This window comes from Suricata suricatta, chromosome 5, assembly GCF_006229205.1.
Source record: "Suricata suricatta isolate VVHF042 chromosome 5, meerkat_22Aug2017_6uvM2_HiC, whole genome shotgun sequence".
Classification (NCBI taxonomy): Eukaryota; Metazoa; Chordata; class Mammalia; order Carnivora; family Herpestidae; genus Suricata; species Suricata suricatta.
This window is the reverse complement of record NC_043704.1, coordinates 129,077,999-129,093,742: the sequence shown is the minus strand read 5'-3', so window position 1 is coordinate 129,093,742 and position 15,744 is coordinate 129,077,999. Positions and strand designations below refer to the sequence as shown.

At 38.5% G+C, this 15,744-nt stretch overlaps 1 protein-coding gene and 1 pseudogene across 1 annotated transcript in view; both read left to right on the top strand.

Moving 5' to 3' along the window:
- The window catches only part of LOC115292844 (collagen alpha-6(VI) chain), a 105,214-nt gene that overhangs the window by 63,274 nt on the left and 26,196 nt on the right, over positions 1-15,744 (top strand). Inside the window, exons 27-32 of the mRNA XM_029940829.1 lie at positions 704-766; positions 7,395-7,457; positions 8,536-8,571; positions 8,683-8,719; positions 10,575-10,586; positions 13,732-14,225. Coding sequence (XP_029796689.1) covers positions 704-766; positions 7,395-7,457; positions 8,536-8,571; positions 8,683-8,719; positions 10,575-10,586; positions 13,732-14,225 — 705 coding nt within the window. The remainder of the gene's footprint in view (positions 1-703; positions 767-7,394; positions 7,458-8,535; positions 8,572-8,682; positions 8,720-10,574; positions 10,587-13,731; positions 14,226-15,744) is intronic.
- LOC115292988 lies at positions 5,165-5,315 on the top strand (annotated as a pseudogene).

Genomic DNA, 15,744 nt, shown 5'->3' with positions numbered 1-15,744 from the left:
CTTTATGAGGAAAAGGTGGGGAGAAAGAAACAGGTTTTTTTTTTTATTTCATTTCTAGTTTTTAAATTCATAAGTAAAGGAAGGCATCACCCTTATTTTTCTTCTCGAATAGACTCCTTCCCCTCTATCATATGTGTTTTCTTCTTGGCTCAAAGGAAAGTAAAACATAAGGAAACCCAAAACCTGACTTCACCTGGCTCGGTTTTTCCAATGTGATTATAAATCACCTTCTGATAATAAGTTAGCCATGATGCCTTCTACCTTAAGGCTTTCACTTTTGCTAGAAACACTTACTGACTTCAGTAAATGCCAGGATCTGTGATCGGATCAGGGAACAGTTCATGTCTCCGAGGTGGCTGTGTTGTGGCTGGAAAGAGGGAAGCAAAGTAAAACAATGAGGCTGCCTGTGTGGAGTAGAGAACTATAAATTGGGGGAGGGGAGAGAAAAAGAGGGGGAGGGCAGATACTTCAAAGAAGACTTTTGAAGATTAAAATATGGGGGTGATGGTCATGGAGGAGGGCACTTGTGGGGAAGAGCACTGGGTGTTATATGGAAACCAACTTGACAATAAACTATATAAAAATATAAATAAAGAAATAAAATATATATGAAAAATGTCTTTATGTTGGGATCAGTTTAAAAACACATTGAGACTTGGCTCTTGGATTTTAATTACCATTTTATTTTCCTGAACTTCTTTAGGGTGAGACTGGGGACCGTGGTGGTCCAGGAGGAACTGGACCCAAAGGAGCCAGAGGCAAGACGGTAAGTTTCTTAGATTCCAAGCCTTACAACCTCAGCTGCTTTGGGAAGTCCTTTTCATGCTTTTATACTCATTTGAGTTGTCATGGTTCCTCAAGACTCGCAAAATATGTGTGTGTTGTTGTTAAGGCAAACCCGGGGAAGAGAAATGGATACATGAGTCCTCCTTCAATGCCAGCAAGAAGGCAAAGAAGCATTTGCTTTTCATGAACAACTTCACCCATTCTGGCTGCCAATGTACCATGTACGGGAGATTGGGTTCTTTCCTAGCTCGTTGTTAATGGCCTGCTCTTCTAAGGGATTCTGTAGCAGCCTGTTTGCTCTCTTACGTGTTCATCCTCTTTTGCATTACACTTGGCCATTTCTACCTCTGTGACTCTCTTTCCAGGACTTTTTTTTATTGAAATATAGTTGATATACAATATTATATTCATTCCGGGTGTACAACATAGTGATTCAACAGTTACATAGATTACAAAATGCTCACCCTGAAGTATAGTCCCCATCTGTCACCATATATTACTACAGTATTATTGATCGTATTTCCTATGCTGTACTGTTCATCTCTAGGACTTACTTACTTATAACTGGAAGTCTGTACCTCTTAAGTCCCTTTCCCCATTTTGCCCATCCCTCCACCCACCTCCCCTCTGGCAATCACCAGTCTGGTTGTTCTCTGTATCTTTTGTGTGTTGAGTTGTATTCATTCTTTATATATTTTGGATATTAACTCCTAATTGGATATACCATTTGCAAATATCTTCTTTCATTCAGTAAGATTGCCATTTCATTTTGTCACTGGTGTCCTTTATCACACAAAAGCATTTTAGTCTGATAATAGTCCCAATAATTTATTTTTGCTTTTGTTTCCCTTGCATGAGGAGACAGATCCAGAAGATTAGTGCCTATGTTTTCTTTTAGGAGTTTTGTGATAGCAAGTCTTACATTTAGGTCCTTAATCCATTTTGAGTTTATGTTTGTTTATGGTGTAAGAAAGTGATCCACTTTCATTCTTTTGCTTCTAGCTGTCCAGTTTTTCCAACATCATTTATTGAAACAACTGTCCTTTCCTTATTGTTTCTTGCCTCCTTTGTCATAGATTAATTGACCATATAAGCACAGGTGTATTCTGGGTTTTCCATTCTGTTGCATTGATCTATGTGTCTCTTTATATGCCAGCATCATACTGTTTTGATTACTGTAGCTTTGTAGTATATCTTGAAATCTGACATTGTGATACCTCCAACTTTGTTTTTCTTTCTCAAAATTGCTTTGGCTATTCAGGGCGTTTTATGGTTCCTACAAATTTTAGGATTACTTGTTCTAGTTCTGTGAAAAATACCACTGGTACTTTGATAGGAATTGCACTGAATCTGTAGATTGCTTTGGGTAGTGTGAACATTTTTAACAATATTAATTCTTCCAGTCCATGACCATAGGATATCTTTCCACTTGCTTGAGTTTTCAGTTTCTTTCATCAGGGTAATATAGTTTTCATTGTATAGGTCTTTCACTTCCTTGGTTAAATTTATTCCTGGGCATTTTATTCTTTTTGGTGCAATTATAAATGGGATTTATTTTTCTTAATTTTTCTTTCTGCTACTTTATTATTAGTATATAGAAATACAAGGGATTTCTTGTACCCTGTGACTTTACTGAATTCCTTTATTCTCATAGTTTTCTGGTGGACTCACTAGGGTTTTCTGTATATAATTTCATCTGCAAATAGTGACAGTTCACTTCTTCCTTACCAATTTGGGTTGCCTTTCATTTCTTGTGTAATTGCTGAAGCTCAGATTTCCAGTACTATGTTGAATAAATGTGGCGACAGTGGACATCCCCATCTTGTTCCTGATCTCAGAGGAAATGTTTTTAGTTTTGTACCATTGAGTATGATGTAAGCTGTAGATTTTTATTTAAAGCTTTTATTATGTTGAGGGATGTGCTGCCTAAACTCATTCTTTTGAGAGTTTTTTTCATAAATGGATGCTGGAATTTTGTCAAAAGCTTTTTCTGCATCTATTGAGGTGATCATATGATTTAAGTCTTCATTTTGTTAATGCGTCGCCTTGATCCAACAACTTGGCTTGTTTTATTTGTGGGGATTGAACCAGTCTTGCCCCCTGGAATCCCACTGGATTGTGGTGGATGACCTTTATAATGTATTGTTGAATTAGATTTGCTGATATTTTGTTGAGAAGTTTTGCATCTATATTCATCAGGGATATTGGCCTATAATTTTCTTTGTTTGTAATGGGGTTCCCCCCCAATTTTGATATTTAAGTCATGCTGCCTTCATAAAATGAATTGGGAAGGTTTGGAATAGTTTGAGAAGGGTAGGTATTAAATTTTTTAATGTTTGGTAGAATTCACCTGTGAAGCCATCTGGTTCTGGAATTTTGTTTGCTAGAATTTTTTTTGTTACCAATTCAATTTCATTACTGGTCATTGGTCTGTTCAGATTTGATTCAGTCTTGGAAACAATGTTTCTAGGAATTTATTCATTTCTTCTAGGTTGTCCAATTTGTTGGCATATAATTTTTTAGAGTAGTCTATTTTGATCCTTTATTCTTCTGTACTGTCAATTCTACCTTTTCTCTATTTCTAATTTAAGTCCTCCCTCTCCCCTCCCCACTTCCTTTATGGGACTGGCTAAAGGTTTATCAATATTGTTTAGCTTTTCAAAGAACCAGCTCTTAGGTTCATTAATACTTCCAATAGTTTTCTTAGCCTCTATTTCATTTATTTCTGCTCTGGTCTTTATTATTTCCTTCTAACTTGGGGCTTTGTTTCTTCTTTTATTTTCTTGTTCCTTTAGGTATAAGGTTAGATTATTTATTTGAGATGTTTCTCTTTTATTAAAGTAGGCCTGCCTTGCTATAAACTTCCCTCTTAGAACTGCTTTTACTGCATCCCAAAGATTTTGAACCATTGTGTTTCCATTTTCATTTGTCTCTAAGTATTTTTTTATTCCTTTTTGACTGCTTCATTGACCATTGATTGTTTAGCCTCCACATATATGTGTTTTTTCCAGTTTTCTTGTGACTGATTTCTAGTTTCATCCCACTGTGATTGGAAAAGATGCTTGATATAATTTCAGGCTTCTTAAATTTATTGATACTTGTTTTCTGGCCTAATGTAATCTCTCCTGGAGAATGTTCATAGCACTGCAGTTCATAGCTTTAGGGGTGGGGTTTCCATAGTTTCTGTGTCTCCTCCATCTCTCCTGCCATTCCCTTTGGGGTTCCTCTGTCCTTTGTTGTGCTGAAGATGTTCAGTCAGTCCTCAGTTATTTTCCAGAATAGATTGCTCTATAGGTCGGTGTAGATTTGGTGTGTCTTTGGGAGAACGTAAGTTCAGGGTCCAATCATGACACCATCCTGGACATCTCTTGTCTACATAGACCTTATTCATGTGGGTTTTAGGGATACAAAATAAAAAAATCTTGTTACCTCCATCCTGCTTTTCCTAAGAGGACTGCATCTCAGCTATAATTCTTTTCCTCACACATGATTTTGGATGACTATCCTTTAACATTAGAGTCTCAAAAATAAATGACTGATATAATTAGAAAGATAATTAGAAAATACTTGCAAATTAATCCACATGTCATCTGCACTGAAATATCTCTGGATCCTTTCCCTTGGCTTTTTAATGAAATAATTTCCTCCTGAATGTTGGAAGCATGCTAACAAGTTCAGCTGTTTGGGTTCTTGTCCCCCAAAGCCTCATTAATCATTTTTATAAAACAATGGACCAAATGGAAGCATGTGAACTTTTTCTTTTGGACTTTGATTACTTGAATTTCTTTTTTTCCCACAATTCATCACTGTTTATAACTTATTTCACCTGCCAAGCTGCCTTTCCCATATCTATGTGAGTATTTCTGAATATGAAGTTGAAGTTTAAACACTGAATACCTACAGGTTTTCCTTCTTAAAAAGCTGAAGTTTCAATAGGTAGTTTTGCCTTAAATTTTGAGTGCTTCTTCAGTTTTCTTGGAATGATTACATTTTTAGTTTGTTTTCTAAATTTTCACCTTAGTTTTTCCCCTAACTGAAGGATTTTCTTTTACTTTGCATGAGTTTTTAAACTGTCTTATTTTGTGTTTATATGTGTGTTTGTATATATGTATTTTTTATCAAGTTGACACATTGACATACTTTAAGGTAGGGTGTCTTAACCTCAGCACTATTGATGTTTTGGACTGGAAAATTCTTATAGGTTGGTTACCAGCATCCCTGGCCTCTACCCACTAGATTCCAGGAGCACTGCCCTTCTCTACCCTGCCCCAGTATGACAGCCAAAAATGTCTCCAGGCATTTTCTAATCTCACCCTTGGTGGAGGAGACAGGCACAAAATTCTCCCTAGTTGAAAACCGCTGATTTAGAGTCCAATATATCACTTCTCGGCCTTTTGGCTAAGATCAAGTGTAGAGACTCATATATAATTTCACAAGGTTTCTTAGGGGAAAAAATGGTAATCCCTCATCTCTTTCCTCTCCTCTATTTTTCAGGTTGTCATTTTGTTCTACTATCTGGGAGATTTCTTTGACATTATTTTACAATGTTCCTTCCATGATTTAATTTTCTTTTTTTGTTTGTTTGTTTTTTGTTTTTTTGTTTTTGTTTTGTTTTGTTTTTACAAACCCTTGTGTCGAGGGCTGACTTTCAATAGATCGCAGCGAGGGAGCTGCTCTGCTACATACGAAACCCCGACCATGATTTAATTTTCAAGAGCTCACTTTTGTTCTCTAAATATTTCTTATACTATCTTGCTTTGTTTCATAGCTGCTTTGTTTCATAGCATTGCTTTTCCTATAGTTTGTGGTTTTCTGTTTTGATCTCTATTTCCAGCATGTCTGGAGAAATGGGATATCTCTTCCTATTTAAGAATTGAAGACAAAAAGGCTAATTGGAAGCCCCAAAGACACTGATAGAGCTGGTCAACTACAAGTTTTACTGAAGAGTGGTCTGGCTAAGTTAGTTCTTCTACTGACCAGATGTCAGTAGATCTTTAGGTGTCTTTCTTTGTCTTTAGGTCTTCTTTCTTTGCCTAGTCAGATTTCCCTGAGAAGATTGTCCCAGTTTCCTGCCTGAGGATGAAGGTCTGAGTATAGCTTTCCTAAAGCCACATGAAAAAGGAAACCTGAGGGGTCGCCTATGTTTTTCACATGCATACTTTCATATGTATACTTTCGTTGACTCGCCCTGTTTGCAGGATTGTACCATTGGCCCTCAACTCTCTCTGGAGCTCCCTGGTGCAGATACTTCAGTTTTACCTCTGTCTGTTGTTGGAGTGGAGAAAAGGGATATTCACCCAACTGTAGAGAATGGAGAGGAGATTGGAGGATTCTTAAAATGATTTTAAACCAGTCTTCCTTATTTAGCCCCTCCCTTTCACCTCCACTGTTGGAGGTACCAGGTGCTGCCAATTCTTGAGCCTTCTGGGAGTGTGTTATGAAACACTTGGATTCTTGGCTTTCCCTGCTGCTGGCTTAGCACACAGCTTTTTCAGATCAGCTAAGTCCTTTACCACTTATATATCTGCTTTCCTAGCCTCTGAAGGTTTGTGGCTATTGTCTTCTTTCTCCATACAAATGTGTATTTTCAGTCTGCCATTTCTCCCCTGGGAGGCTAATCCATATCTTCCAAAGTAAACATGATCAGCAAGTTTTTTCATTCAACCCAAAACACCGTAGAATTCTCAGAAGACATCAACAGTCACTCCTTGCTGCATAGACAATGCTTATACAAATTAAGTCGATTTTAGACAACTTCATCTTTTCATTCCTGTAAAGATTATAAATCCCATGGCATTTTGAATGAACCAAGGAATATTGCCCCAATTTTTAAATTAAATTCTATCCTTCTTTATGATACGTTATATTGTTAAATGCGCATGGAAAAATTCCTGGCATGTAGTGAGTGGTCAACAACAATTGTTTTTATTACTGCTGTTATTTATCATTTCACAGTAAGTATCTCCAGCCACATTTTAAGTATTTACTGCTTGTTGTTTCAAGGTTTTTATATTTACATTTTTGTGTTTGTGGGGTTTTTGTTTATTTGTTTGTTGTTGTTGTCTACCATCTCATTTAGATAAAAATTTCTCCTTTGATCCAGCAATTCCAGTTGGAGCAATCTTCCCTAAGGAAATAATCAGAATTGCACATACAATTTTGTAGTGGTGCTGCGTATTACAGCAACTGCAAACCTAAATGCCAACAATAAGGGACTGATGAAAGAAATCATGGTACATCTGTGTTAATAAAATATTATGCAGCTGTGAAAGGTGAATTTGAAAAAAAATAACATGAAAATATCCAGAGAGATACTTAAAAGATAGCAGGAAAAAGTATAAAGTTATATTTTAAAAGAATATATGTAGATAGAAACATATGACAATGCCAAGACAATAAAAAAGTAAAAGACTAGAAGAAAAGACACCAAATGTTAACAAGGATTATTTGGGAGCAAAAGAACTCCTAAATGTTTTTTCCTTTTGTGTGCTGTTTGGAAATCTCTGTGTTCTACAATAAAAGTGTATTGCCTTTGACATTTAAAACACAACCACAAACACCTATGCATGTACATATAAATATAATTCTAAAATAAATTCTGCTTCAAGATGTCCGCTGGGCTTCCAGGCGAGATGGGATCCCCCGGGGAACCAGGACCTCCCGGACGAAAGGTGAGTTGCAAAGTCCTAAATAACACCAGATCCTTTTCTGAATGAAAGGTGCAAGGAGTCTTCACTGTTCAAATGTGTATGCTTTCTGTCTTTGCCTCTTGGTGACTATTTTCACAATTTTTCCACATTTATTTGCTTAGAGAGAGGAGGGGGTAATGCTGAAAAATTTAGTTGCCATTTCTTGTGAGTTGAGGGGATTTTGAGGGAGAAAATGAAAAGTATTAGACTGAAATGTGATTTCCCAATTATGGGAGAATTTATTTGCCCAATCCTTGTCCTCTCCTTATATTCAGTAAGTGGTTAGAGAATGAAGGGAAGTGAGAGGAAATTAATAAACAGGGAATAAATGATCAAAGTTGCATTCACATGGAACTTACTTTTGCCAAGAGTTTGAGTGGGGCTGCACTGTGTTTTCCTTGGGTGTCTCTCTTGGAGAGTAGCCAGACTCTTCCTGTTCCTAAGATGGGATTGAATAAGTGAAATTAAAACCAATTCCACTTTGTTCTTTCTATTCTCAATCCAGACAGTTCTATATATATCTGTGCATATTCATTCATTTTTGGAAGACTGTTGGGATTACCTTTCCAGATGTTCAGTTTGAGTCTGGTCCCTTTATCATCCAACCAATGATGGGAACAGAGGAAGGTTCAGTTCAGCTGTTCCGCGGCCAAGGCAAACCGTGGGGTTAAGGAAGTCTGAACCTCCCTCAAGGACGGGCAGCTATAATGGATAGTTTAGCCTTATCTGATTCTAAGCCACAAACCTGCTCCAAAGCTCTCCATGCCAGCGTTAAGTTTTCACCTCATCCTTAGATTCTAGACGATCTTTGTTGTCTAGAGATGGGGCTGGAGGAAGGTGGCCTTTGGGGGTTTGTGTTCATCAAGCTTGCTGCTTACAGTTTATTTCCCCTATAATGTTACTTTTAACTCGGTGATGACAATCCTCCTACATGTATTCCTTTTTCCCTTTAACTTAATAAGAATAAAACTTGAGATAATGTCACTTTCTGAGGGAAATGCACATTCTGGCTACTGATGTGTGTGTGGAGCAATGAGAACACATTTCTTTTGTTTCCTAGGGTGTGAAAGGGGCCAGAGGATTGGCTTCATTTTCTGTATGTATCTCCCGATTCCAACAAAATGCTCTGTACTCCATTAAGTTTATTTATTTTTAGACTTGAAGACCTGGCAGTCAGTTAATTCTTTGTTTTATTTTTGAACTGCAGACGTGTGAGCTCATTCAGTATGTGCGGGACCACAGCCGTAAGTACCCTGCTTAAATTGATCACCCAAGTTGTCAAATCATTCATAGAAGAAGAACAGTGAACTATGCCCTCAGAATTGAGACAATTTACCAGCCAATCTCTTAAAATTAGAGATGTCACTGCATATATTTTGAGTCAGCGTAGACTGGTGACCATTAACTCCTTCTCTGACTGCCATCATGTCTATTGGAACCTGTTCCGAGTACTAATTAATATCTAGTGCATTTAACCTAGGGGAAATTGAGATATGAGGTCAGAACTCTACTGATGGTAAAATCAATCAGTGGAGAGTCACACTGAACACTTAAAAATGATTAACACCTGACAATAATGCAGGATTGAATTCATCTGGTGTGGAAGCTCACTGGGGTAATAGGGTGTCCTGAAGGGTGGGAGCACTTACTTGGCTTTATTGTTTATTACTCCTTTTCTGGAAAGACATGCTTGATTATTTTTGGCTGGAATAATTGATTTGCTTATAAAATTACTCATTTTGCCTATATATCTTTCTCTCTCAAAAATTTTAAAGCAGAAAATGCATTTTGATTGGCAAATGCTCTTTTGAATTTGCTTTAAGACCCTTTATAGCAGCCTCTTCTATCAAAATATATGTTAGCACCATTAAAGGAATTCCATGTACAAGATGAGTAAAGAATTAACGATTTATGTTCATCTACAAATATGTAATGACTTCTCAAATAAACATTATGACTGAAACACTCCTTCAAGGTATTTTGAAGAAGAAGAATAGACAAACCAGAGCTCATTTCTGTAGAGAGCTTTGGTCTCAAAGATAGAGACTTTTTAAACCTTTGAATGCAGTGTTGATCTTAAGTCTACCTTTTTGTACTGTAACAGAATAATTCATGACGAGAATCAAAATAGATAAGGTCATGAAGACCAGTTGCTTTGGGCTGAAGTAACACAATAGGCTTTTTAACATTGGAGACACGTGAACTATTATGATTCAAAGGTAGATCCAAGTGAGATGAGGCCCAATCTTTTACAATTTGAGAGGCTTAATACAAAGTTCTAAATCCAAAAGTAGGTACCAAATTATTTGAAAAGAACGTGTTCTTTAGAACAAGAAGAGAAATCACAACCAACGACTTCTGCATATCATAGAAGTGCGTTATCATGTGAACACACGTCTAGGCCCTTTCTCAGGGTCCTGGACTGTGCAAGTGAAAGGTGAGAAGTTAAAAGCAGGGCTGTCCAGAGAACTCTGCAGTGATAGACGTGTTCACCACGCTGTTCAATACAGTAGCCACTGGCCACCTGTGACTTGGAGTACTTGAAAGGTGGTTAGTGCTACTGAGAAAATGAATTTTGATTAAAATTTAAATAGTCACATGTGGCTTCCATATTGAACAGTGCAGATCTAAAGCTTATTTATGCTTCATCTGCTTCCAAGTAATTCCACCTCTGATGTTTACACACACACACACACATCTGTACACACATATATGTGTATATACATAAAATTAACATCTATAGATACACACACTGGGGGAAAATTAGAGTAAAGAGAGGTTAGGACCTTTTAATTTTCCAAATCCAGTGTGCCTCTCAGTAGTATACTGTTCCCTCCCAGGTAGGGGTTCTTGCCCTCTGACAGCTGGCTGCAGGATACTGCTTTATGACTGCATATTGTCTCGGTCTCCCATCCATCTTGTTTTGCCAAGACGCTGGGATCCGTCTGCATTTTCTCCAAACCCTTTCTGTTGGCTTGATGTTTGAGTCATCCACAAAAAGCACACAGGGCAGAGTTTCTACTGCCATGATTTCCCCACACAGTACCAAAGTCTGTTCTACCAAATAATAACCCTGTCTCCTTTGTTCTTCTTCCCCAGCTGGTGGCCATGGTGAGTAAGCTTTATTTACAGCAAGTTATAATCAAGCTCCAAAATGTCATACATCTGGAAAGACGAATTAAAACAAAGTGTTGCCTGCCAAATGATATAAATTTTATCAGAGCTGCCTCTGCTGCCTCATACTGGTAGCCCAGACCTGCTCTCCAATAAATCACTCAGCTTTAGCGGAGTCTCAGCTGTTTCTCAGCCAAGTAGTTTGATTTCTTTTATTAATATTTGAATGAATAACATTACTGTTAATCTTACCATTAGGGTTTTTTTTGGTAATAAGTCTCCTTCCCTTCATTTTCTCTATTGCCTCATAATCTAGTGATTAAGAATTAAGATGTAGTAGGCAACTACTTTCATATACCTTTATACCATATACCTTTTGTATAAACCCATGAATCCATGCCCTCTAGTTGTATTTTCAGTGATTCAACAAATATTTATTGAAAGCATATTATGTGCTGGACACTGGGGACACAGGGCTTGAATAAGATAGATGTAATTCCTGTCTTCAGAAGCTTCCTTTCTAGCAGACGGTCCAGATGATAAACACATGAAAGAAATAAGGAATCCTTTAGTTGCTGTGAAAGAGCTAACGGTGTGCTCCGTCACAGCATGTTAGGGGAGAAACACTTTAGGATGGAGGGCTCCTCCTTGAGGCAATGACCTTTGAGTTTGGACCAAAGAATAAAAAGAAGCCAGCTTACAAGAGCCAAGAGAAAGAACAGCAAGTGCAAAGGCCATGATACGGGACAGGCAGACCTAGGCATTTTCTAGGAACTGACAGAAGTCCAGTGTGCCTGACCTATTATAGGGAGGGATGGGGAGACTGGCATGTGAAAAAATGAAGTAAACAGAAGCCAGATCAAGTTGGACCTTGTAGGCTTGAATAAGGAGGCTGGGTTGTATGCACATTGAAATGGGAGGGTATTAAAGAGGTTATTGAAAGTATTGAAGGGAGGAAAATGAGCTGATGAATGAATTTTTAAAGCTGATTTGGACCACTATGGAGGAGTAGATTGTAGGAAAGGATAAGTTTAAAGGCCAGGGGACTAGTTAGGAGGGTGTGTGGTGGTTCTGTCAAATGTGGTGGTGGCCTGGAGAGGACGCCATTGCTGTGCAGCAGCTACATGTCAGTGGTTTGGTTTGTCTTTCTCCCCATCACTACTTGCTCTGTGCCATCAGCAGCCATCAGTGTGCATGTGTGTGGCTACAGAACCATGTTAGGTCTCTGTGTGGCCATCTGTGCCTGGTCGAGGTCCTCCGAGGTCCCACTATGATCTAGCCCAGTGTTCTTCAGGATCTACTGGTTCCTGGCAGCTTGCTGAATTTCAGAACATGCATTTTGCAAGTTGAATTACCTTTTAGGTGTTTTTTCCTGAACACTTGAATTTTTTCATATTTCAGCCCATACTGTGAACCTTCTTTTGCCCTTTATCTCTAAATTACACCTGAAGCTGTATTATTGTTGTATTGTTTCCAATCAAAACGCTGGCAGAACCACTTTCATGTCAAGGCATACTTCCATTAATTTTTTATTACAAAGTTCACAGGACTTCAATTTTTTTAAATATCTGCTCAGCCTTCTAAGTTAGACCCAGAGGCTAATAAATTATGTCCTGTTTCCACTGAGATGCACAGTTTGGTTTGAGGTAAGATGTTTATTCTTACTGGTCTTTTAGCCTGGAAGGGCACAGAGTCCAGGACCAGAAGGAGATAATCTCTAGCACTAAGGTCGGGGCGAAGCCTAGCTGGTCACAGCAGAGAACTTGCTCCTGGACCAGCCCAGGCCACCCCCAGCAGGCCTGAGTTTCTGAGCTCTTATAAAGAGCCGGTGAACCACTTGCTACATTTATTATCTCTGAATTTGACTTGCTGGCATCTGAATGAGAGAAGGCACCTCTCCAAGAGAAGCACATGATGACTTTTTACCAACCTGCATCTCAACGACAGGCATCTCCCGCATTATTAAAGTTTTGTTGTTCTTACTGTCCTTGTTGCAAAAGAAATGTTCTTTGTTTGGTTCTTCTTCATTCAATCAATATTTATTAGAACCCTAATAAATGGCGGGAACAAATAATCTGGCAGATCAAGAGAGCCGCAGTCCATATCTCCACGCTTAATGGAGAGGAAAACAATCAGATAATCAGACAAATATAAATGGTCAACTGTGATAATACAGGATACTGGGATTAGAAGGAATGAATCGGGATCAATAAATAAATCTGAAATTAACATTGAACATTCAAGTTTAATGACTCAGTTTCTCTATGTAATAACGTATATTTGTTGGTTAAACTTGCCTTTTCAACTGTTAAACAAAAATATATGAGTGAAAGATTTCCTCACTCTTAAGTGATATAGTTCTCACAATGAAAAAGTCTGTAGTAATAATTTTATAGTGATGACTAACGTTAATTGAGCACCTGTTGTGTGCAAGGCACTGTTTTCCTAAGTGCTTTGCCTGTGTTGATTTATTAAATCCTCAACGTAGGGCTATGCAGTGGCTCATCTTAGGGCAGCATTTTACAGATGAGCAAATGAGGCACAGGGTAGGTAAGTCACCTGGACCGGGTCACGTGGCTAGTGCGTAGTTGGGCCAGGGCTCTAAGGTGTCTGTGGTTCCTACCCTCCACATCTGACAGTCTCTTCCATATGGTACATGTCCATTCCAGTGGACACTTCAATCTCTCTGAAATAATTAACAGAGCTGTTGGACCCATTTCTGTTTTAACCCCTGTTACACTTCCTTATTAAGTAAAAAAAAAATGTATGTTTCTGTTTATCTAACTGTGTAAAGCTCCAGCAATAAACATGATGCCATTGATTTAATCTCTGTAAGTAAAAGGACATACTCATGTGCTTTTTATTATTTAGAAGGAAGTTGGTCGTTAACGGAAAGATTGCATAAAAACTCAAACTGAATGATAGACTTTCTCTTGCACTTTACTTAAAAGAGCAAATTCCATTTTTACAATAGCATTTTTATTCAAGATTAAAATATTTAGTGTTTCAACTGCTCATTTTAGCATTTAATGCTTGATGTTTAAATATTTATGTATTTAACATTTAAAATTACTTTGCTCTTTTTTTTTTTTTGTATTTGTCTTTAACCATGCTAGGTAAGGAACATGTTCTTGCCTTTTAGGAAAACCCGAATGCCCCGTGCATCCCACCGAATTGGTGTTCGCCTTGGACCAGTCCCGCGATGTCACCAAGCAGGAGTTTGAGCGCATGAAGGAGCTGATGTCGTCCCTGGTGAGGGGCGTCAGGGTCCGGGAGACCCGCTGCCCGGTGGGCGCGCGCGTCGCCGTCCTCACCTACAGCTCCCATGCCCGGCACCTCATCCGCTTCTCAGACGCCTTGGAGAAGAACCAGCTTCTCCGACAGATTGAAGCTATTCCTTACGAGAGGTCCTCCGACAGCAGGGAGATCGGCAAAACGATGAGGTTTGTCTCCAGGAACGTCTTCAAGCGAACGCTCCCAGGGGCTCACACCAGACGGATCGCCACCTTTTTCAGCAGCGGCCAGTCTACTGATGCCCAGACCATTGCCGCGGCCACTATGGAATTCAGTGCCCTTGGCATCATTCCGGTCGTGATCGCTTTCAGCAATGTGCCCTCCATCAAGCGCGCGTTTGCGGTGAGTTCCTTAAGCCTTTCACACAACTTGTTTTGGGAAGGGGGGGGAGGGGAGGCCTATATTCAGAAGCCTCTGTAAGAAAGTATTGAGCTGTACTATTTGTTTCTATGTACAAGGAACATGCTAAGCCCTTTGTAAGCATTATCCTGTTTAATTCGCACAAGTAGTGTATATGGGATAGGGAGCATTGCTATTCCCGTTGGATCAGTGAGAGAACAGCCAGGAGAGACTAAATCTGTATACCCAGGTTCATATGGCTAGGAAGTGGCAGTGTCAGGATTCGAACCCAGGTTTGCTATTCTAGTGCTCCGCCAGGAAACTCTGAGTTGCCTCTGGGCCAGTAAACGTTCGTTGATTCACTTACGTGGCCAGCGTAACAATAGTTGTACAATGAAAACCAATGGACTGATTGTACGACTTCACCAATCACAAATATCCCAGTCATACAAAAGAAAGCCATCCTAGTGATTATAGCTTCTTAGGTTGGGAATTAAAATCTTTGTGACATTCCTAAACAAACCACTTGGGATTAAGAGGACCTTTTTTTTTTTGAGGTAAATTGACATATAACATATTAGCTAATAGGTATGCAACACAATGATTTAATATTTGAATATATTGCAAAAAGATCACCAGAGTAAGCCTAGTTAACATTATCACCATACATAGGTATAAAACTTTTTTGTTGTGATGGAAACTTTTTCTTTTTTACTAAGTTTTTAATTCCAATATAGTTAACATACGGTGGTATATTGGTTTCAGATGTACAAGATAGTGATTCAACAATCCTATACCTCATTCAGTGCTCATAAGTGTATTCTTAATCCCCTTCACTTACTTCTTCCATCTCCCCACACACTTCTCCTCTGAAAACTACCAATTGGTTCTCTATACTTAGGAGTCTCTTTTTAGTGTGCCTCTTTTGTCCTTGGTTTGTTTGTTTTGTTTCTTAGATTACAAATCTGAGTGAGATCATACGGTATTTATCTTTCTCTGACTGATGTATTTTGCTTAGCATTATAATCTCCAACTCTATCCATGTTGCTGCAAATGGCAAGATTTCATTCATTTTATGGCTGAATAACATTCTGTTGTGTATGTGTGTGTGTGTGTGTATGTGTGTGTGTGTATACACACACACACACATACACACAGACTACATTTTCTTTACCCATGCATCTATCAATGCATACTTGCCTTACTTCCATAAATTGGCTATTGTAATAAAGCTGCAATAAACATAGTGGTGCATGCATCCCTTTGAATTGGTGTTTTCATATTTTTTTAGTAAATAGCCAGTAGTTTGATTACTGTAATGTAGGGTTGTTCTATTTTTAACATTTTGAGGAACCTCCAAACTGTTTTCCACAGTGACTACACCAGTTCACATTCCCACCACAGTGCAGAAGAGTTCTCTTTTCTACACATCCTTGCCAACACTTGTTGTTTCTTAAGGTTTGGGTTTTAGCCATTCTGACAGGTGTGAGGTGATATCTCATTGTTGTTTTGACTTGTATTT